Source organism: Haliotis rufescens, unplaced genomic scaffold (assembly GCF_023055435.1).
Source record: "Haliotis rufescens isolate VD_foot unplaced genomic scaffold, xgHalRufe1.0.p SCAF_7, whole genome shotgun sequence".
Classification (NCBI taxonomy): Eukaryota; Metazoa; Mollusca; class Gastropoda; order Lepetellida; family Haliotidae; genus Haliotis; species Haliotis rufescens.
The window spans coordinates 27,751,818-27,776,107 of NW_025964361.1; the positions used below are offsets into that span (position 1 = coordinate 27,751,818).

General features: G+C 39.5%; 1 protein-coding gene across 1 annotated transcript in view; it reads left to right on the top strand.

Annotated features, from left to right (window-relative positions):
* The window catches only part of LOC124146965 (glutamate receptor-like), a 117,942-nt gene that overhangs the window by 24,712 nt on the left and 68,940 nt on the right, over window positions 1-24,290 (top strand). The window contains exon 4 of the mRNA XM_046517547.2: window positions 21,102-21,298. Coding sequence (XP_046373503.1) covers window positions 21,102-21,298 — 197 coding nt within the window. The remainder of the gene's footprint in view (window positions 1-21,101; window positions 21,299-24,290) is intronic.

Here is a 24,290-nt window from a genome sequence, read left to right on the forward strand (position 1 = left end):
TCGAATTAAATACTATTCATTGATAATGCTCCTTGCAATTTCATTGTTTTCACCGGCCCGTGAAGATCCGGGGCAGAATAGGTCTTCAGCAACCCATGCTTGCCGTAAAAGGCGACTATGCTTGTCGTAAAAGGCGACTAACGGGATCGGGTAGTCAGGCTCGCTGACTTGGTTGATGCATGTCATCGATCCCAATTGCTTGGATCGATGCTCATATTGTCAACCACTGGATTTGCAGGTCCAGACTCCATTATTTACAGACCGCCGTCATATAACTTGAATATTGCTGAGTGTGGCGTTAAACAACAAACAAACATACAAAACAAAACACTGTCATCACCATCTGCGCTGCCGGGAAAAAGAAAGCATACACTCGAAAACTGGATTTGACTCAAACTTACAAACCTTTTCAAAACGTTACCAGGTTCAAAACAGTCACCGGAACACCGCAATAAAAGGCCGAGTATCAAATACATGACAATATAGTAACCATTTCTTGTTTGTTTCATTTTCCCCATCAAACATGGGTGTATACTGTCCATTGCTCGGCAGTTTATGTGCTCGTTAGTAATACTGAAGTGGTAAATTGTTACGACCTTCGTACCTTTGGCCTTAAACACTCACTGACCTGGCATAACTGAAACATCTTTAGACAGCAACGTCAACCCAGGCTCACTACAGCCGAAACCTGTAATCCCGAGCTCTGGGAACCAGACCACATCCGAGTGCCTGTCAACAATGAAAGCTTTACTGAGGCCTCGAATCTTGTAACACCTTCTCAGAATGAGTCGTATGATATCTTGGTAGAAAACGCATGCCCGATTGTACCTCAACGCCAAAGGATGGAGATGCTGCAATATTGCTCGACATTAAGGGAACGTTGACTCCTGGAAAGTGGAAGTCATTCCTCTTGTCATACAGTCTTGTGGAGAATGTTTTGTCACTATAAATCTTTATGCTTAGAATATAAAAGAGATGAGTCGGTCTCACTGGTCTCCTTTATTTCTTAATCAGTGGAAGGATTTAGCTAGTTCATGGTTATTGAATGATATCAGGTCATCAATATACATGAAGCTTGAGTTAAACGTCTTGGCCGAATTACCTTGTTGTGACTTTGCAGAAATTCCGGCTCAAATGCATAAGGAAACAGATCTGTTATATAAACATCTATCTATTGTTATGTATATATATATCATGCTCATACCTAGTTTGTACATCATTTGCTTGATAACGGTGTTAGAATCTACACCGAAACGTCGCCCAATTGTAATAAAGAAGTTGCTCATCCATAACAATTTTGTCTTAGGAAACAGATCACCAAAAATAAGGGGAGCACAATTGGTCCCCAGTGGGATGCTTACTCCTAGCCTAAATGTCTGTCCCCTAAATTTACAAAGATGTTATCAATGAGGAATTCCAGCATTTCACATATTGTTTTTAGATGACATTTGCTTTCACTTTTGACAAATTGTCCTGAAGCTCGGAAGATAGATTTGTAACTGTATCTGTTGTCACTACTTTTTGTAAAACAAAAAGCCCCATGGATCATGGAATTAATTTTTTTCTTAGTTTGCCATGTGGGACAGTGGTGCACAAAGTAGAAAAATCAAATGTTTTGACAGTATTGAACTGGGTTCTTGTCAGAGATTGTAAAAAGGTCAAGCAAAACCTTTGAGTTTTTGAGATTTCACATGGTTTTGATTCCACTTGTATCAAATATTGTCAGTGACTATAATGAATCCATCCTTGATTTGTATCAAAGATTATCGTTAATCTTTGAGACAGGTATTTGGTGGTACATTGGTTGACCCTACAATATATCTCTCTTTGTGTGGATTTTTATGGCGCTGTGGAATCTAGTATAAAAGGGTAATGGACATGTCTTCAGGTTTTAGAGTGAAGCCTTGTCAAGTCTTTGTTTATCAAGTTTTATTTGCTTTCAAATTTAATGATGTTGCATGCCGCTTTTTGGGTGGACTTTTGCAATCTCAATATGTTGATACTGCTAACGCAACTGTCTTACTCCTGGTTTTAAGTAATACCCCGGCATCAGGAATATTAATGTTTATGTAAAACGGGTCAGCCTTGTGCGATCTAGATCAAACAATTGGCAGCAAAATAGTACAGTCATGTTCTACAGTTTCAGGTACTAAACATACTGGACAGATAACCTCTCCATCATGTTTGGCACACTATGCTTGTTTGTTTGTTTGTTGTTTTGCGCCGCACTCAGCAATATTCCAGCTATATGACGGCTGTCTGTAAATAATCGAGTCTGGACCAGACAATCCAGTGAGTAACGATCCACGTAATTGGGATCGATGACATGCATCAACCAAGTCAGCGAGCCTGACCACCCGATCCCGTTAGTCGCCTTTTACAAGCATAGTCGCCTTTTACGGCAAGCATTGGTTGGCACGCTATTTACAAAATGTCTGTATTCGGAGGTAATTGATGACATTTTATTGACCAAATATTAATTGGAATAGCGATACTTGTCCAGAACATCACCGCCTTTTACGTTAATAATACAATATATAAATGACATTCCACCAAACCTAAATCTTAATATTTTCTCTCCCAGCATTGTCCAATCGCGTTCCATCTTATTTTTATTCTTGAAGAAAATATAAGTTTGAATGACAAGGACACAGATGTATATTCCCTGTGCTATAAAAATCACACGAACGCAAGGACATGTCACCGCTTCAATGGTTTTTTTTGTGTCAATAAAACATGAGAAAACTAAAAGCCTAGGTAGGATAAGCTTCCTTTTTGTTTTCCTTTGTTCAAAGTGTCAGATTTGACAGTTTGAACAAAACATTGGAAATTGTTAAGAGCTGACCAAAATAGCTACTAAAACGTCGCACTGAATAAAAAGAAGTGGAACTCAATAATTCAATTGAAATTCGAGGTATAAGCAAGTTCGAGAACAAGGTGTTTTACCATATTCCTGGACTTGTTTCTTAAGAAATTCAAAGTAAAAAAATATACTTGTGTTCAAATATTAGCAAAATGAACACTCTAAAATCAGCATTATTGACACTTGATAGCCCTAGCGATGTATTCAGTGATATATCATCAACATGAGTTTGTTGAAATGTACAATTCTAATTCGTAAGTATAATCTTATTATTTTCATAATGATTGTAAAAAATTCCTAATTTCCAAAAAGGACCTGAATGATATCATCTCATCTTCATCTTAACTAATGACACATACAGCGCCATCTCTGATCCACTCTACCCTGGACTGAGACTGGGAGATACATCTGTCTTCCAACCCTTAATCGGCCAAGGCTTTCAATGCTTTTTAGCCAACTCTTTCCGAAGGTCCCTTTAGCCTCTCTGAAATACCACGGGGATTTTATCTGTCGCCATTTATGAAAGCTGCTGCCTTTCGCATGGCGCTTGTGAATCAAAATAAGGATTACTGTAAAAGTTCTCCTAGGCCCCATATACTCCCATGAGAGTCGTAAAACTACAAAACCATTTATTCCGCATCTGGTTCATGAACAAGTAAATCCTAGTACAGGACACAGACGGTGGGCGCTCAACCACAAATTGTACCTAGCCTGCATCACTAATACCACAATGCATAGATAATAGACGTCTGGATTGTGTTTAAACAACCGTGGGTTAGCTTGCTTTAACAAACGCATATTTATTCCACGATAGGACAGCTTATTTCGAGAAATCGATTGCCCAACTGGACGGATTTGCAGAATGAAATGGGCAGTATATTCCCATAACCATTTAAATTGAATCAAGACTTCGAACCAAGACTCTCATTCTGACCGCGTTTAGCTTTATTTTGTACATAAATAATCTGTGCTAGACGCATGGAATTATACGTAGGATCATATGTTATACGTACATGCCGTATATTGGATTTGGATGAACCGTTAGGCGTACCTCCATATTTTGTCGGCGTTTTCAGGGTAAAACTCCTTATGGTCAATACACATACTCATAGTCATTGTTGTTGAGGTGTGGAGAGGCATGCGCGAGTGTGTGTGGTTGCTTGTAATAGTCCGGGCTTGTGCCATCGTGCTACCCTCAAGAGGATTCAAAGTCACAGTTCAACATGCCAAGAAAGCAACCCTAACACCGTGTATCCGAGCACCTTGTTGGACTTGTACTCTCTTGTGGCTTGAATATGTGAGGTGAAATGGCGTTTGACGTAGCCTTATAGCACTTATATAGCGACGTACATATGTGTGTGTCTATTGCTGGTTTTATAACATGGTTATAACATGAATGAATGACAGTATACACACGTTACCAACTCCTAACTTACTTGCCCTTCTTTTATCTTTATTTTAACGCCGAGCGAGAGGCAAGGTAACACTATGTACCATCTTTTAACGTCTTATTAGTAAGATGCGGGCAGGGAATCGAACCACCGATCTATCCACTACACAACGGACGTGGTCCATTTGTTTAAGGAAACTTGTATTAAATGATAGTTGATTCCATTTGTCATCCCAATGTATTATTATATATATTATAACTTCATGGACAAAATGTCCTTTTTTACAAAATGAGTTTTTGAAATTTCACTAGGTGCATCGGTAACTGGGTCATCTACCATTCCTGATTTCGTGCATAGGTTTGAGTGAAATATGCATAAAGCTGACCCGTTGAAGTACCATCGTTCATACATCTTCGGATGCATCTTTTAATGCATGCCTACCTCATTCTGGGTTACCTTTGTCCTAAAATATATGCTGGTCGCTAGAGACGACTTATTGGATAGTGAGTTCGGGGTCGGTTACTTTGTTGATTCAATGTTATCGTATCCCGACAGCGAGACCCGTGAAGATCCGGGGTAGAATAGGTCTCCAGCAACCCATGCTTGCCGTAAAAGGCGACTATGCTTGTCGTAAGAGGCGACTAACGGGATCGTGTGGTTGGCTCGCTGACTTGGTTGATGCATGTCATCGGTCCCAATTGCGTGAATCGATGCTCATGATGTCAATCACTGGATTGTCTGATCAAGACTCGATCATATAGCTGGAATATTGCTGAGTGCGACGTTAAACAACAAACAAACAAACAAACACCAAAAGCGTGGATCGTTGCTCATGCTGCTACAATACTACTGAGGGCAGCGTTATATAGACCGAAAATACATAACAACGACATCAACGGTTGAAACGAGAGTACGTGCACATGTTCCACTATCGCACTTATATTTTGAGGCTTTTGAGAAAAGTTGATCCAATATACAGTATTCAACTATCGGTGCCACTGGCATTTAAATCAAGTATCCACAAGCATATAAACAAGAGTGAATTACTCTTATATTATCTCAAAGTCCATACAATCATGGAATCTATGAAAATGAACACATAGTCCCCAACAAGATAATAAGGCAACACGTTATGCTAAGTATGAGTAACAAAAGTCAGAATTAGGTAAGACATGCCCAACGGGACTGGGATTCTAAACAATACTTTGTTCCCATTATGCTTGAAAAAGAAAAATTCAATTTATCATCAAGTTTGACAAAAACATAAAATTTGACAGTTCAAGCGCAATGTTCTGATAAATGAGTGATAAATGAATACCCCCACCTAACCACACTCACGCACGCACACACACACACACACACACACACACACACACACACACACACACACACACACACAAAATTAATGATGGTCACATTTGGCTCAGGCATGCTCAACACCTGCACTCGACTGTCACCGGAACAGCAGATATATTGAACGGCCTCACATCACACTCTGGTTCCCACATATTGGCATCGACCGTCCAACTGTGTCATATTACTTTTTAACAGAATCTGATTATATCCAGTGAGAAAGGACCACATAAATACACCATGCAGGTGAATCACCAAAGAATCTAACTGACGCAGATACTCACAAGTCGCATACCCACAGTCTATGGGCTTTAGTTTCACTGCACTCTCACCCCATTTAGATTCCGGTGTCCTTAGGTTAAGGAACAGTCTGCACGTTCTCTGAGGAACCCTTTTTCTCATTGTAACTATCATCTTATAGATATTTCTTGGCACCAGGAGGGTCTCTTTTTATACAGGCCTATACAACTTTGGCATATCAATTACCGTGAGTCTTCTTATCATGGTTGCCATAAGACGGGGCAATTTTCGAAAATTGTCAGATTTGATTCACGCACATCGCGTTGGCTTTCCATTTCGCTGTTTCAGACTTCCCGTCTGGGTCTGTCTAGTGATTATGCAACAGTTGACAATAAAAAAAAGATAAATATGATATATTACTTAACTCAAGAGGAATGCTGCTGGTAGGAAAGGACGTGTCCACCCGTATACGAACACCTGGTGTCACCACTGTAATTTTACAGTTATTCAGGAGTGTAGTTTCAATTTATGTGATTTATTTGTTTTAATTAAACACAATTCAGGGTTTAAAATGATATTATTGTATTAGAAGTGAATCATTGTGTAAACCACACGGGTTGGTGTTTCTTTTCTGATATTGCTGCATAAAGTCTGGTGCATATTCGGGGGGTCGGTAGCCTAGTGGTTAAAGCGTTAGCTCGTCACGCCGAAGACCCGGGTTCGAATACCCCTATAGGTACAAAGTGTGAAGCCCATTTCGGGTGTCCTACGCCGTGATACTGCTGGAATATTGCTAAAACGGTGTAAAACCATACTCACTCACTCTGGTGCATATTCACATCGTCGCTATGATTATCTACAACTTAGGTATTGTATCTGCAAAATGTAAGCATATTATCACGACATAGGAGTATTTTATATAATTTTATACATATCTCGAGTGTTCGATCGCGAGAGTTTAGAATGCTTGCAAACAACCGATGTCATGATATATTGTTTTTTATGATCAGAGAGTTAGTTTGTTTGATTTGAGATTTTGTCGGATAAATATATATAGCTATACTATGACATTTCAGAGAACATACTTATTAAAACACGTAACGAACGGTATGCGCATTCTTTTGAAAAGAAACTGATAAAATGTCATATTCTCACAAATGATTAAATATAACTTCAGAGAATACGAAATGTTGGCTATTAGTATAAGGAAAAGAATTGATTTTACTTGTTTTCGCTTCATGATTCAGACTTTGAAAACAAGATATCCGTCAATTGAACCATCATTTTGCCATTTTTCCCATTGAATCGTTGCTTTAAATCATGTTTAAAACTGCCCAACACTGTTATTTTCCGATGCACGCTTGTAGTAAAGATGATGGTTATCAAGCAGGATATTTTAGGAAGAACCAGGTAATTCCCCAAATGACAGCTTTAGCAACATCAACTTTAGCATGATATCTCAAAGCGTTATCAGACTCAATGGTCAGGCTTCTACGCAAGTCTGATTATAGTTAACGCCATGGTTTTGACAAGTCTTCATTTTGGCCGTTTCCCCATCCCTTACTTCGCCGGGAGAGTGAGAACGCGGTACCGCAAACCATATGTTCCAGTTTCCATAATTACCATTTAGGGAGCGTGGGTCTCTGATTTGGGCACGTGGGACACGCTAATTCGACAGCGGGTCGATGGTGCCTATTGTTACGGTCTTGATAATAACGATGGGGATTGCCAAGCCACACACTGAGCTGCTATTAACTTGCCTGGTCACCGTGGCCGTTTTCAGTAACTACTTTGAATATTGAATCTTATTCAAATAACCTCTACCAAAATAGATATATTATCTTTAACTGCATGCATTCTTATCGATGACTGACAATGCTGAGACTTTAGGGCAGTGAAATACAGTTTATAGACATGTTCGTATAAGTCAGCTTATACTGCCCTCCAGTTATTGGCACGTATGTGCTTTAGATTTTCTTTAACTCGACTTATTAAATTAATGTGAAGGGATACACACATAAGACTGTTTCTATGTTCAAAAATGTTTTTGGAAAAATATGTCACTATTTCGTCGAAGAGACAGTGGAGGTTTTTATTCACTACTTTTTTCAACTTTTTGCAAATCCTGAAAAGGAAATTTCTGATTAATGTACGTTTGCATGTACACAACACACAAGAAGATGAACGATCTTCAAACAATGAGGAGACACCAATCACAAATAGCTTTCTGTTTTGCCGTATCAGCACATTTAGAGAATGCTTTTTGTTCATGCACATAATGATTTACATGCAGCAAAAGCAATATCGATTGCAGCGACGTTTCATGTTAGGCATTCTGTTGGCGTGCTGCAGAACAGAGAAGCATTATAACGACGCGAAACAGGCTTCTGTAACTTCTCATAAACAAGTCAGATATTCAGGGAGCATAAAACATATACTCGCCTGTGAGTTTTTATGTTTCTTTTAAATTTTCAATCAAACATAAATAACGATAAATAATATTTGTAATGAAGGAAGTTGTTAATTGAGAACGTGGATATTGTGTAGAGGAATGTGGTAGATACACATAGAGTGGGCATTAGATGAGGTTAAATGCGGTGAAATGGAGCTTAACGCCGCGTTCAATTCTATTGCACTCATACAGCGACGTATGTGTGTGTATGTGAGTGAGTGAGTGAGTATGGTTTTACGCCGCTTTTAGCAATATTCCAGCAATATCACGGCGGGGGACACCAGAAATGGGCTTCACACATTGTACCCATGTCGGGAATCGAACCCGGGTCTTTGGCGTGACGAGCGAACGCTTTAACCACTAGGCTACCCGACCGCCCCGTGTGTGTATGTACATATGTGTCTTTTCGACCCGTGAAGATCCGGGGTAGAATACGTCTTCAGCAACCCATGCTTGCCGTAAAAGGCGACTATGCTTGTCGTAAAAGGCGATTAACGGGATCGGGGGGTCAGGCTCGCTGACTTGGTTGTTGCATGTCATCGATCCCAATTGGGTGGATCGATACTCATGATATTAAGCACTGGATTGTCTGTTCCAGACTGGATTATTACAGACCGACGTCATATAGCTTGAATATTTCTGAGTGAGGCGTTAAACAACAAGCAAACAAACAAACAAATATGTGTCTTTTCACGTCTTTTGGTATGATGCGTCCGGGAATCGAACCACCCAACTTCCGCTTTCTGGACAGACACTCCATCCACTAAACCACGGAGCCGGTCTCGAGTATCAGATGAAAGGATAATATGTAATGAGAGTCGTGTCTGGTGCGTGAAAAATGAGGAAAACCTTTCCCAACCATTATGATAGTTTTGAATGAGCATGTATGTGCAAGGGTTCTTCTACATATTATGTACTTTCACCAAGTTCCATAAGTTACAGTCTTCTCATTCTACACATGCACCATCAGCATATGCATGTGTCAATTACTAAAGACACGAAATCTGAACTTCTGTTCATATTTAAGCATTTTACAGACAACACAACCAAGAATTTGTATCGGATCACAAGTGCCTTGGTGGTTGATCAATAACAACTGTGAAGTTAAACGAGATATTTTTACAAAAGTTTTGTTTAATAGCTGGGCAATCTGCCGGCAATCAAATCAAGCAAGCAATAATGTAGTAATAACATTGGCATAATTACTACCTCAAAATCTTGCAGTTTGACATTTCTAACAACCTTTATCGGCAGTTCCATCGATCTAGATGCGCCTCACTTAATGTTGTGTTGTTAAGTAATTTCTCGCTTGTTTCATATCATGGACAACATTACGATCAAACACAGTAGAACGATAGAGAAACACAGAGTCTCATTAAAGTTGGCTAAAATAAACACGAGATTGTTTGAAACATTAACACGTTTTACGTTCATTATATTGTAAAATGAATGGGTGTGTGTGATGAAATCTGATTGGAAAATGTTGTTAAATGGAAATGTATCCCAGAAATCTTTGAGCCTTTCCCTGAGTATGAATACGTTTCTTGACAAGTGTCTTTTTTCTCATTCCCAAACTTTGCAGCTCGATCAATACTCTTTGAAAAACTTCTTTCTCCACATTCCAATAAAGGGGAGGGTTCAGTTATCAGCACATGACGTCATCCATAATATCAGGACTTCATAACATTCGTGAGTGATGTCACAGATGCATCACAGCTGTTTGAGAACGCATAATAGAGTGCGACGCAACCTATAACTGTTGTCCCAAAATCTCGATACGCGTTTAATGTTTCGAATTTACTGGATTGTGTAACTATTCCTGGGAAAATCATAGTATCCATTTGATCCTAGATAAATTGTATCGATGCTATAATCTTTTTCGGGACACGGGTAGTCCAGTCATCTAAAGTGCCGCGATTTGCTGCACATAGTTGTTTCCCTCAGACGTGCCAGGAACCTATGACCGTGGGCTCGAATCCCGGTTGCCATGATCATGTTTCTTGGTTTGTCATCACCATTCCCGTGCTCGTGGGTTTCACAGAAGCGTTAAGACCTCTCTGACTTCGGGCTTTCGTCCCAGGTGAACACCCATAACTGATATGCTGGTCAATGTGACGTTGTACCCCATCTCCCTCTCCCACTCTGATCTGTTCACATGACAACATGGCTGTTTGGTAGTGGTTACAGCGTTTGTTCATCACACAGAAGACTCAGATTGTTGTTTGTTTGTTTGTTTGTCTGTTTGTTGTTTAACGCCACACTTAATATTTCATCTATATGACGGAGGTTTGAAAAATAAACGAATCTGGATCAGACCATCCAGAGATTGACATCATGGGCATCGATCAACTCAATTGGGATACTAGGACATGCATCAACCAAGTCAGAGAGCCTGACCACCCGATCCCGTTAGTCGTCTCTTACGACAAGCATAGTCGCCTATCATGGAGACCTAGATTGGATTCTCCCCATGAGTACAATGTGTGAAGCCGCTTCTCTTTGTCATGATTTTGCTGGAATAACTAAAAGTTATATTGGCTATTAACTAAGTTAAAAGTTATAAAAACTCTATTGTTCAAATTGGCGTTAAACCAAATTCACTAACGCATACATGTATACACCCAGTAAACACATTTCCATAAATATTATCAAATTTAATGAGTAGTTTAGATGACATTGTCTACTAAACCAACCAGACCTAGCCGTCATCCTGGTGGAAAATTAAATCTTTTGCAAGACCGGCCGAGGCGGCACATAGTGCAGAGAAGGCCTGGCATCAAACATATGCAACAGACCATTGTCATTTTAGATCGTGCCTGGTAAATCATGTGTTGCACACAACACACACGACCTGATAATATGTATGCCCCACGGCATATAAATGCTGTTAATAAATTTCATCTTTGTCGGAAGGCTTAATGCGATAAACCAGTGATTTAGTTTAAAGCAGCAATGTGGCATGTTCAAAGAGCCTCGCGTTGTAGTCGAGTCATCGTGTTGTCACCTGCAAACACTCAGCCGGTCAGGAACGTCTCAGTTCCTCTGGCAAGTGCCTCTCCTGTTGTCTTCGACCTATTTAGTGTCTCGCGCGATGGGCAGACTGCATTTGTAGATAAACACCTTCTTCAAGTACGTCTGTACCCCCATCGTAACGTTTCACAAAGGGTTTCAATCATTTCAAACAAACACTATTCATTGTGAACATTCGTTCGATGTATGGACCAGGTTCAAATCATTAAATAGATGTTGCGTTTCTTTTAAATTAAATGACACTTGACACGAATTCGATACGACAGATAACAGACTTTTCAGGTTCTCGGCTTCACAATATATAGAAATGAAACTTATCACTACAACTACTTAATGTGACTTGAAATGTGTTGTAAAAAACACAAAAGTGTACAGATATCATGACGCAATGATGTTTAGTGTGACGTCGTTTGCTAGTCATGTCACACTTAATCATGTTGGCACTTCGAGCTACCATATCGGAAGTCCAATGAATCCACATTGCACACACACACACACACACACACACACACACACACACACACACACACACACACACACACACACACACACAACCACACAAACACACAAACACATTTATTTCACCATGAACACGTCTTTGTAACTTACATGTAACTTAATAATTCATGTGTTCCATGTGTCAGAAGCGGGTTTGGGGGAATTTCGACATTCTGTTTATGCGATCTCACACAAACCGCTAGTGACACATATATCTCATACTCTCCCACCTGGCAGACTTGACTGGTCATCTTGGAGACGATACATATGTTTTCTACACAGTTATCAAAGAGTAATGTTTAAAACAGAGACTGTAATGTATTGAGGGTTGTGTGGTTAATGTTATAAACATGGTATAAACATACTGTGGCGGGAATATTTTTAACCCGCTGCATTGATGGTCTCTGGTGATCGGCTAGTTTTAGGTTCGAATCCACGGTTACGTATTATGATAAGTTTGGGATTGTCAGCACCAAACCCGGCCTTTGTGGTCGTATATATATGTTAACGTGTCCGACCTGCGTCGGTGTGTGAGGGGAGTGGTTTTCTTTTTCTTACACACCTGTGGGCGAGAAACCCATTTGAGATAACTGGTATCAAACTGATGTGTGAGATTGAATTCAAGGCCCGTGATTGGCTACTCCATGGTGATGACCTGAGGTCAGATGATTGACTACTTTCCTTATCGTAAGTGATCGGTAAGTTTTTCATGCTTCAGTCGAATGTTCACCACCGTCTTTGTTGAACGTTATGGTTTTAGAGTGTAAGCCAAGATAACGCAGGGTCATATATGTCCCTCCTCTTCAATCCTCACTTCGACGTCGAATAACATTACATCACGCACACTAATATTATTCACAGTTTGCGAAATTCCCTGTTCTGTGATATCATCCATGATTGTCATTTTAGGTAAATCAAAATTATTGAAAATTGACCTCTGAAAATTAGGTACATCGGAAATGTCGCCATTTTTAAAACATTATTATATCACCATTACTAGTATTTACTTTATTTTTAGAAATTTAATATTGGATATTTAATCGCAAAAATGAATTTCGAAAATTGCATATTAGTGATCACGGGTATCTGTTTTTCATCAGTTCACCAATGATAATTCTGAAACGTCGCCGATAAGCCTAGAATAGTTTAGAATGTTTTCGAAAATACGCAGCGTGAATTATGGAATTAAAAATATATACATTACAATTCAACAGAAATCGTAAAAGTTTCCGTCCTATGTGACGCCATGACTGACACAAAATCACGCTCAACAACGACCGTAATTATTTTCATTGGGACTAATTCTCCTGGTTACATTAGAAAATTCAAACAAATAACAGTGTCAGATTGTTTCTGATTACTTTCATGACATATTTATGTATATACGATCCCTCAGTTAACGTCACTCCTCCTCTATTGTCATTGAACAGGCCATTTTGTAAAATTCGGTCACCAGTAGGGATGTTATACGGAAGTAAACATTGTTGTACATAATTTCATATTAACTCAGCGGCCAGCGGGTCAATATATGTTCTGTTCTTTGATCTTATCTGGTTTGCATAATCATCGCCATGATAATCCCCAGATATGAGGACACCTTTTTGTGTTGGGTCACATTATTTATGAGTAGTAAGCAGAAAGTCCAGTGACGTCACTCATGGCCATTGTGTTATGTATTAATGTGCCACTGCGATCATTTGAAAAGATGCAAGGATACATCGATTCGATGCTAAAAGAGTGTGTAAGAAACAGATTACTCCACTCGTTAGATACGTTTAGAAACAACTCGTTGTAAGATAAATGGTATCTGAATTACACTCGTGTATTAATATCTATTTACTACAATAACAAAACCCATCGTGATATACAATAGACCAGTGAAGATCCGGGGTAGAAGAGGTCTTCAGATCAGCAACCCAGGCCATGCTTGCCGTAAAATGTGACTATGCTTGTCGTAAGAGGCGACTAACGGGATCGGGTGGTCGGGCTCGCTGACTTGGTTGATGCATGTCATCGTATCCCAATTGCGTGGATCGATGCTCATGATGTAAATTCTCTGGTCCAGACTCGATTATTTACAGACCGCCGTCATATAGTTGGAATATTGTTCAAGCCGTGAGGCGTTAAACAACGAACAAACACACAAACCATATAACAATGACGAACACGTGGTACGAAAAGGTATGCTGTAACCATTCTTTGAACAAAAACTCCTTGATAAATTGAAACAATACTAATTTTGTTCAGTGTCGTAGTTGAGCTGTTTGTTTGTGTTTCCTACTGTTTTCGGTAGTTCACCGACACTTTATGTTTCCTATACATATCTGTTGTGTTGTGTTGGGGGGCGGTCGGGTAGCCTAGAGCCCAGTGGTAAAAGCGTTAGCTCGTCACGCCGAAGACCCGGGTTCGATTCCCGACATGGATACAAAGTGGTATTGCTGGAATATTGCTAAAAACGGCGTAAAACCATATTCACTCACTCACTCACGCACTCACTCACTGTTGTGTTGGCAGGGACGCAGGTGGCCCTGTCTTTAAAGGCGCCGCAATTCGCTGTGCGTCCCTTACGCGTACGATAAACCTGGGTTCGAATCCCATGTTCAGGCTGATTATGATATAGGTTTGTCATACTATTTATATATGTATATATAGCTAAACGCGCGCACTCACGCCACCCATATTGCACGGTCCATCCCCACTGTGTGTTCTATTGCGCTCATGCGAGGTACGATATTGTCGCCAACAACAACCACTCACTGACACACGTCTACCACCTTAATTCAAGACGCTCGGAATTCTATTTCCAGTCTCATTTGATTAGAAGTATTTTTATTGTTTTGAGTTGTTTATTTGTGAATGTGAACACATTTCGATTTTGTCTTAGGAGATACCCAGCATCCGTTTAATTAAAGAATATATCACTGATGGTTTATTGATATGCAGGCTTTCCACTGCTTCCAAATCATTGTCTAAATAAACCAATATCCTTCGTGGTGAGTAGATTCCAACATGTATATGGCGACGGTGGCGACACTGCTGATAGACTTGCTGAAGACATCGGTCGATTCCCAACGTGGGAATAATGTTTCATGCTCATTTGTAGCGTCCCACATTGTGATACGGTTGGAATAATGCTACACGAGGTTTAAAACTTAGTTCACTTTCTCCAAAATATAGATAGATAGACAGATAGCAGTGTGTTTTCTGTGATTTTCTGTAAATTCCTCTCATTTTAGGGGTTGGGGTGGGTGGGTGGGGCGTGTGTGTGTGGGTGTGTGTGTGTGTGTGTGTGGGGGGGGGGGGGGGGGGGGCACGGGGGGCTCAGTCGTCTAAGGCGCCGCGATTCGCTGTGCAGAGTTGCGACCCTTGGGCACGCCAGAAACCTATGATTGTGGGTTCAAATCCCGGTTCGCCCCGATTATGTTTCTAGGTTTGTTAGCACCATACCCGTGCTCGTGGTAAACGTCTTAGACCTGCATCATTTTGGGCTTTCCTCCCACATTAAGCTGACACGCCGTGATATAACTGGAATAATGTTAAAAGCGGCGTTAAACCCAACTCACTCACTCGCTCACTCTCATGTTAGGAATGCTGCATCACAACAACAGCAACATTTCAGTAAACTTTCAGATAAACGTAAAAGCAGTGGTGTTCTGTACATTCCCAACACATGAAGAATTATCCATTTCCAGGGTAACATTTCAGTAAATTTTCAAATAAACGTAAAAATAGTGTTGTTATAAAAAATCCTATCATGTCAGGAATGCTTCATCACCAGGGTAACCTTTCAGTAAACATTTTTAATACCATCTAAAAATGGTAAAAGCAGTGGTGTTCTGTACATTTCTACTGTGTCAATAATGCTTCATTACCAGGGTAACCTTTCAGTAAACTTTAAAATATACTGTTAAAAATTGGTAAAAGCACTGGTGTTCTGTACATTCTCATCTAGCTAAGAATGATTCATTACCAGGGTAACATTTCAGCAACCTGTCAAATTAATTTGTAAAATAGACGTAAAAGCACTGGTGTTCTGAACATTCCTAGCATATGCATAATGCTTCATTACCAGAGTAACCTTTCAGTAAACCTTCAAATACACAATCAAAATTTGGTAAAAGCATTGGTGTTCTGAACATTTCTACTGTGTCAAGAATGCGTCATTACCAGGGTAACCTTTCAGTAAACTTTCAAATATACTGTCAAAAATTGGTAAAACACTGGTGTTCTGTACATTTCCACCTAGCTAAGAATCATTCATCACCAGAGTAACATTTCAGCAACCTGTCAATTCATTTTGTAAAATAGACATTGCCAGAGTAAACCTTCAGATACACTATAAAAAATTGGTAAAAGCATTGGTGTTCTGTACATTTCTACTGTGTAAAGAATGCGTCATTACCAGGGTAACTTTTCAGTAAACTTTCAAATACCGTATACTGTCAAAAATTGGTAAAAGCACTGGTGCTCTGTACATTCCAATCTAGCTAAGAATCATTCATCACCAGAGTAACATTTTAGCAACCTGTCAAATTAATTTGTAAAATAGACGTAAAACCACTGGTGTTCTGAACATAACATAACAGGAAAACATTTCAGCAAATTTCAAGTTTGTTTGTTTAGGCCCTGTCACACTTCAACGTATAGCGGTAACGAATGATAAATTTGGTGTTCTGTACATTTCTACTGTGTCAAAAATGCTTCATTACCAGGGTAACCTTTCAGTAAACTTTCAAATATACTGTCAAAAATTGGTAAAAGTACTGGTGTTCTGTACATTCCCATCTAGCTAAGAATCATTCATCGCCAGAGTAACATTTCAGCAACCTGTCAAATTAATTTGTAAAATAGACGTAAAACCACTGGTGTTCTGCACATTCCTAGCATATGAATAATGCTTTATTACCAGGGTAACCTTTAAGTAAACTTTCAAATATACTGTCAAAAATTGGTAAAAGCACTGGTATTCTGTACATTCTCATCTAGCTAAGAATCATTCATCACCAGAGTAACATTTCAGCAACCTGTCAAATTATTTTGTAAAATAGACGTAAAACCACTGGTGTTCTGCACATTCCTAGCATATGAATAATGCTTTATTACCAGGGTAACCTTTCAGTAAACTTTCAAATATACTGTCAAAAATTGGTAAAAGTACTGGTGTTCTGTACATTCCCATCTAGCTAAGAATCATTCATCGCCAGAGTAACATTTCAGCAACCTGTCAAATTAATGTGTAAAATAGACGTAAAACCACTGGTGTTCTGCACATTCCTAGCATATGAATAATGCTTTATTACCAGGGTAACCTTTCAGTAAACTTTCAAATATACTGTCAAAAATTGGTAAAAGCACTGGTGTTCTGTACATTCCCATCTAGCTAAGAATCATTCATCACCAGAGTAACATTTCAGCAACCTGTCTAATTATTTTGTTAAATAGACGTAAAACCACTGGTGTTCTGAACATTACATAACAGGATGACATTTCAGCAAATTTCAAGTTTGTTTGTTTAGGCCCTGTCACACTTCAACCTATAGCGGTAACGTCTGGCGACGTATGAGAACTTTTGCAAAAACGCCGGCAACACTGAAAGACGCTATGGATAAGTTAGGTGTAAGATATATACGTTAAAAGCACGCTGGTATACGTTGTAGTACGCCGAGGCTTATACGTCGACATAATTTGGCTAAAGGTGAAACTGTACACCTAACGTATTGATAACGTATGCATAACCTACTTCTAACGAAAGTCTAACGTATACATCCTAAGTATATATGGCGTATTCGAGATATGTCTGACGACAAAATAACTTATTAAACGTGTTTCTAGCGTTCAGTTAGCGTATTTGTACCGTAGTACCAGCATTTTGGGGGTTTCTGGCATCATAGAAGATGGAGGTGAAGGATCCTGAGAGCCTGCACCAAGAAGAAATAGTCATTCTTCAACATCAGCATGACATCCTCCAACTGACATTTTACCAGATCTTGCTGGGCCCCAGGCAGGTTTCTTCTTGGGAGACATCTTGATGATGTTGACAGAGCGAAGACTACTGCTTGAATGAAGTAATTTGATGAATGGGTCTACACTACTAGTTATACTACCGAGGGGCCCGTTTTGGGCACTTTTCCCCAACGCTGAGCGCGCTAGTCATACATTACTCATACGCTGGGTACACGCTGGCCATACGTTGAACGCGCCAGACATACGCTGGCAAAACGCTTTTTTACGCTGTCATAAGTTATGTATAAGTCAGTGATACGCTCCTAATGCGTTCAAAACATGCGTTACATATACGGTGAACTCGTTATGTTTACGTCATAAGTTATGTATAAGTCAGTGATACGCTCCTAATGCGTTCAAAACATGCGTTACATATACGGTGAACTCGTTATGTTTACGTCATAAGTTATGTATAAGTCAGTGATACGCTCCTAATACGTTCAAAACATGCGTTACATATACGGTGAACTCGTTATGTTTACGTCATAAGTTATGTATAAGTCAGTGATACGCTCCTAATGCGTTCAAAACATGCGATACATATACGGTGAACCCGTTATGTTTACGTCATAAGTTATGTATAAGTCGGGGATACGCTCCTAATGCGTTCAAAACATGCGATACATATACGGTGAACCCGTTATGTTTACGTTATGGATACGCTAAAATCATGTTTTTCTATGAGAGCTCGGCGTATGACAGCGTACTGTCTTTTACACGCTAGGTGCAAGTTACTCTAAAACGTTGTAGTGTGACAGGGTCATTATATAAGCACCGGTGTTCTGTAGATTCCTATCACAAATGCTTAAAACCACCATTAGTAACATGTCTGGATTTGAGTATAGGTTTTTCAATATTATAGACACATGGAGATATATGATGCCAAACCCAACAGTCAAGAGCTCACCGCTGAGCCAAATCGATGAAACTGTTGCCTTGAATGTGAAACGAACCTGTTCATCACTATTTCCCATAGAACGTTGACTTTCCACACTGGGGAAATTCATTGCATTGAGAAGCTTTTCTAATCCTCGACTACAACAGGGGGCTTATCGACGTAAAATGCCTTATTAAAGGCTATCTGATTAAATCCTTTCAGATGCATTTGCCATGACTGTGCATTTCAAACTGGCCCGGAAGAACGACTAAGGACAGAAAACACTTCAGTATTGAAGCGCGTAATTCATTTTGTGACATCACTCTCTGTTAAATACGGGATAATGAAACTCCCAAGGATCAAATTTTATTCAATTATTTTCCAAAAAAATATTCCGAAAAAATCCCAATGACGACGTGGGGATGCAAATCCGTCACTTTTACGTGGCGAATAGAAACGTGGAACGGCATATAGGGATTATGCTGCGACTCAGTCAGGGCGTCAACTCGCTTTCATCATGTTTGATGCTTTACAAATGAAGACATTCATCAGTATTAAAAGCATGTGGTTGCTGTTAAACTATTTGGGTGTCAAACACATTAAGAATAACCAACACACCGTGTCTCCGTGCACTTGAACTTAAATCTGTGGCTTGTAAGTGGGTTTAACATCCACTTGCATGCATGTTCATGCGTGGCTGCTTGTACTAGTCGTAATGCCCGTATTAAAGTGCCAACCCACTGAGATACCATACTGCAGTTAGACAAACATACCCTACTCAGACACAGTACACGGACTCCGAGCCGACCGGTCCTTGCTATATCCGATTTATGCCGAGTGCGAGTTATATTAGGGTAACGACTTCTTTTGGTATGACGCAGCCGAGGGCCGAGCCACATACCTTTCGCTCTCCATACAGTCGCTCTATCCGCTATATACATGTAGGTTGTATATGTATGTTACCAAGAGGATTAATGTGCTATTGGTGATGATGCGATCCTGGCTTCTGTATGGTATCAGATAGAATCATGTGACCCCGTGAGACGTGATTGACCCCAGGAAAGTTACCAAAGGAGGGCTACATTCCAACTCACAGCAATTCCGACCACAACAAAGTAATACACTTAGAACCAATGGAAGAAACGTCCCCACGAACGCCAAAAACCCACATCCACACCTAAACTTGGTCGACCCCCTAACTGACTATATCAGTAAACTTTGAAATTGCACGGATTTATACTTCATGGATTCCAACTATACAAGTGCCAAAAGGGTAATTCTGTGTTCAGTGATACTTTAACTTCTCAATGTCACTCAAAGATAGGGAATTTGTAACAACCATGTTGGTCTTGTTTTACAGAATCATGATTTCTGTATTGATGTGTGAGTATGATAGAATATGTCTTGTCCATTGCGGACGTAGAGTCGAATCCAGACAACGTGGACCACTCCTCATGATACTGATTATTGGGGGCGGTCGGGTAGCCTAGTGGTTAAAGCATTCGCTCGTCACGCCGAAGTCCTGGGTTCGATTCCCGACATGGGTACAATGTGTGAAGCCCATTTCTGGTGTCCCCCGCTGTGATATTGCTAAAAGCTGCGTAAAACCAAAGTGATGTATACCCAGGCAAGTTCCATTGAGATGTTTGGATGATCACTGCTACCCCAACCAATGTCTAGGATTCGGTTCATACACATCCTTGGAGTGTCAACTTTATGTGTTTAGGGAAATATACATTCTTCAGTGATGTGCATACAGATAGCACAAACTACGTTGCAACGAGCCAGATGCATCCATAGCTCATGGGCCCCTAGACAAAAAATACCGTTGCCATAGGAATGCGTCCGTGGGAATTATTATGTTGGTGTATAACTATATAACATAACGCATTTGCCCAAAATATACACCAGATTTTAACGATTCTTAATTTTATGTTTTCCTGGCGATAGTTAATAACAATATGATGTGGAATCAATACAGCCAGCAAGACCAGAAAAAATCATATATTTCTTAGGCCAATAAAAAAATTGATTATGTTCCACGAGTAAACCCGTAACCATATTTTAGGGGCTACGTGATCGATTTTTTGTGTGTAAGTAAGGGTAATATCTGCATGCAACCACTCTAAGTTCTCTGAAACATTTGATTTGATAAGAAGGAATCTTGACTTTGCTTCAACAACCCTAGCGCATTACCAAGTTTAAGAACTCATGTTTGCAGGGATGACTGCATTTCATTCATTTATACATGATTGGTGAGCAATTATTCACAAACAGCTCCTACAATAATGAATTGATGACGTACACTAATCTCGATATTGCTCTTCTCGATTCATTTCAGACGAGGATTGATGGTAGCAGCACCTTTTTTCAGTTTTAATTTTCTATTTAAAGGTCTGATGCGAGTGCAGAATTTACATGCCAAGTTGAAGGACGTTGTGCCTCGGGTTGACATGCGCTTCCGGCGAGTTGATGACGTAACGGATGCGCATGAAGACCTGCGCAGACTTGACAGAAACCAACATGAAAACCGCAAAAATATCATTTTGGATTTGTCATCCTATCACGCCTATAATGAAATGCTGAGGCAGGTTAGTTGCAGTATAGAGTGTCATAACCATACATGTATTGGGTTGATTTTTACAATTGTTTTATGTAACTTTCTATCTCTATCGGGTGGGGTAGGTAAACTAGTAATTTAGACGTTGTCTCCACAGGCGTAAGGCCGGATTTGATTTCTCTCAAGGGTACAATACATGTAGTCTATTTTGCGTGTACCCCGTCGTGATGTTGCTGAAATATTGCTAAGTGCGGCGTACAATCACATTAGTTTTACCACCCATTCTGTCTAATATTTGTAATCTGGGTTCACAATGTGGAGTTGGTTGGTTGTGTGCCGAACCATAGCGGGGATTGTTGCTCATACTATTGACCACTGGTCGTCATCCTCCAGACTCGATTATTGAGAGATTGCCGTGACATCGGTCGATTATCGCCGACCGCTGCATAAAAAAACATGCAGTCACTCATTCATTGAAGAATGTAACTGATTAAAAGTAGTTCCTGCAAGGTGACATAATTGGCATATTTATCGGATCGTAATACCATGTTTATCGGATTAGTTCGATTATATAAATTACTATGAATTTATATAAAAAAGGGTCTCAGCATCGTGCATCATTTGTTATTCACGTGTTCACAGAAATAGTATAGTCGCCCTGACTATGTTTCAAGGTTTGTCAGCACAGTACCGTTTACTGAGGTGATTACAATCTAAGATCTGCATTACTCCCACGTCAGGCTGACGCGCCGTGATATCACTGAGATACTGTTCAAAGCGGCGTTAAACCAAACTGGCTTTAACAATAATAAGACTACATGAATACGTTGCTTCAACTGTTATAGTTTGGGAGACAAAAAGACCGAGTGTGTTGAAAATGTATTTTTTATGAAACACATTTGACAAATGTTTTCACGCAGTATGTAACATGTAGTTAATGCCGTAGCGTATTAACCTTAAATTGTACACTCGAGAAGCAAGTCCATACCATACACATTTAATTTAATAAAGTAATAAAAATGTGAGGAAACATCACAAAACCTGTTTTTCTTTAGGGAACTAAAATCAACCGTTAATGTCAAGTCCTGACATATTCGTTTGCTGTGGCAATTCATTTAATTCATTTAAGTATTCCTCTCATAGTTATAAAAAAAACATAAATCTGAAATTCAATTGATTTTACCAGAATACTGTATTCCACACAAGACATCAGATATAGCCTTGCCACGCAGTTTTACGTTGTCAACTATATATGCTTCTCTGTCACCGGCCGACGGGGGGACCACGTGTCTTTGGGGCGTTCGCAGGACGTCGACGCCTTACTCTCCAGGCTTAACTAATAGGCTTTAAACGTATTGTTTCAAGGGATTTTGTCATGTGGGGCATCTCCGTGAACTGTCACGATATAATTTTACTGTGCCGTTCAAGTCATAATTGTGCTCACTCAATGTTAAAATTATTGTTCCCTGTAAAATTGATTACACATACTTAAATACTTGACTGGGTGTTGAGATTTCTATCATTCCTTAGTGTCACAATGTGCAGATAATTAACATACATTTTACATTCACGTCCAAGATCTCAGACTACTATATTGTGCCATTGTGCTGTGATTTTCATAAATATGCGTTTCAATTACATGATTGTTTGTAACATAGCCTGAGTAACCTTTTCTATTAGTGTAATTGATTATTTAATTTATAAACAATTATTCATTTTCAAAAGAAATATTACACATTTGCCCAAATCTTTCTCAATCTTTCTTTCTAGAATATACATATATAATTTTCAACTTTTCGCAATGCCTTATTGTCAAAATCATTCATCAATTAGGTACATTTTGTGTAAATGAATTCTTAATAGTAATATCTTGTTATTATGTAAAAAATGAAATAAACAATATGATGTGATGTTAAACAAACAAACAAACAAATAAATAAACAAACTTGAATGACGCGTAAAAAGCTTGTGAAGTTAAACCCCGATTTTTCTTTGATCTTGATGCCCAATTATACCATGTAACGCTAAATATAAACACCTTAGACGTGATGTGTATTAACTTGCCACAATGGCAGTACGAGCAGCTCATAGACAAGACCCCAGTCAGAGAATATAAATAAAGTCATGCAGGTGCCTGGATGCACATACGCTGGCCTCTTTTTCCTGAGTATAAGAGGAAAGCATCGTGACAACAACTTAAGCCACTGCTGAATGACAAAAAAGATGTTCACACCTGCATGTTTATGGAAAACAACACAGAATAGAAACAATCATTAAGTACTAAGCGAAACAACACACATTCTAAAATTTTCACTTTTAGGGGAATGTGCCGCAAGATGCTAGAATCCAATTCTTTATATTCCCATGCAAGAGAAAACGGCAATTAGCCTTTTAGTAAATCACGAATGGGAGAAAACATAAAATGGCATAGTACCCTGAAGGGTCATAACGTTTCCCCGGTGCTCGCTTTCCCAGATAATGCTGGCATTGCCAAAGCCAAGGGGGCGATAATCCAGCACTTGCTAAGGGTAATGGAGCCGTGTTGAGGAAGGTGGATTGTAGGACAAATATTTTTGCACATTTCCATGCGTAAGGCTTGCGTTTGACCGTCCATGGAACATAAAGTGTATTAAAACATTTCCACGGAAACCCGTTTTTACCCTATATACGTGATATAACTCCGGAATGTTGTGAAGCTCTGACTTCATGTGACCCGAGAGGCTCGACTGTGCCTCTGTAACCGCCAACATGAGATGTGGGAAACGAAGCATGTAATATTGCTATTTACAAGTTTTACATGCCATTGCTCATTATTCAATGTTGTGCAAGGAAACGTTAAAGTTATGTAAATTAAATGACCGATTGAAATTGAATAATATGAAGAATCAGTGGCACTGAGTTTTATCATGCCATTTAAGTCTGATTTTGTAAATAGATGCGAATTCATCTCAATCCATTTGAACGATATCGTTAGTTATTTGATAAAAACCGTTTCAAGTGGTGACTATTACAAGACCCGAAGG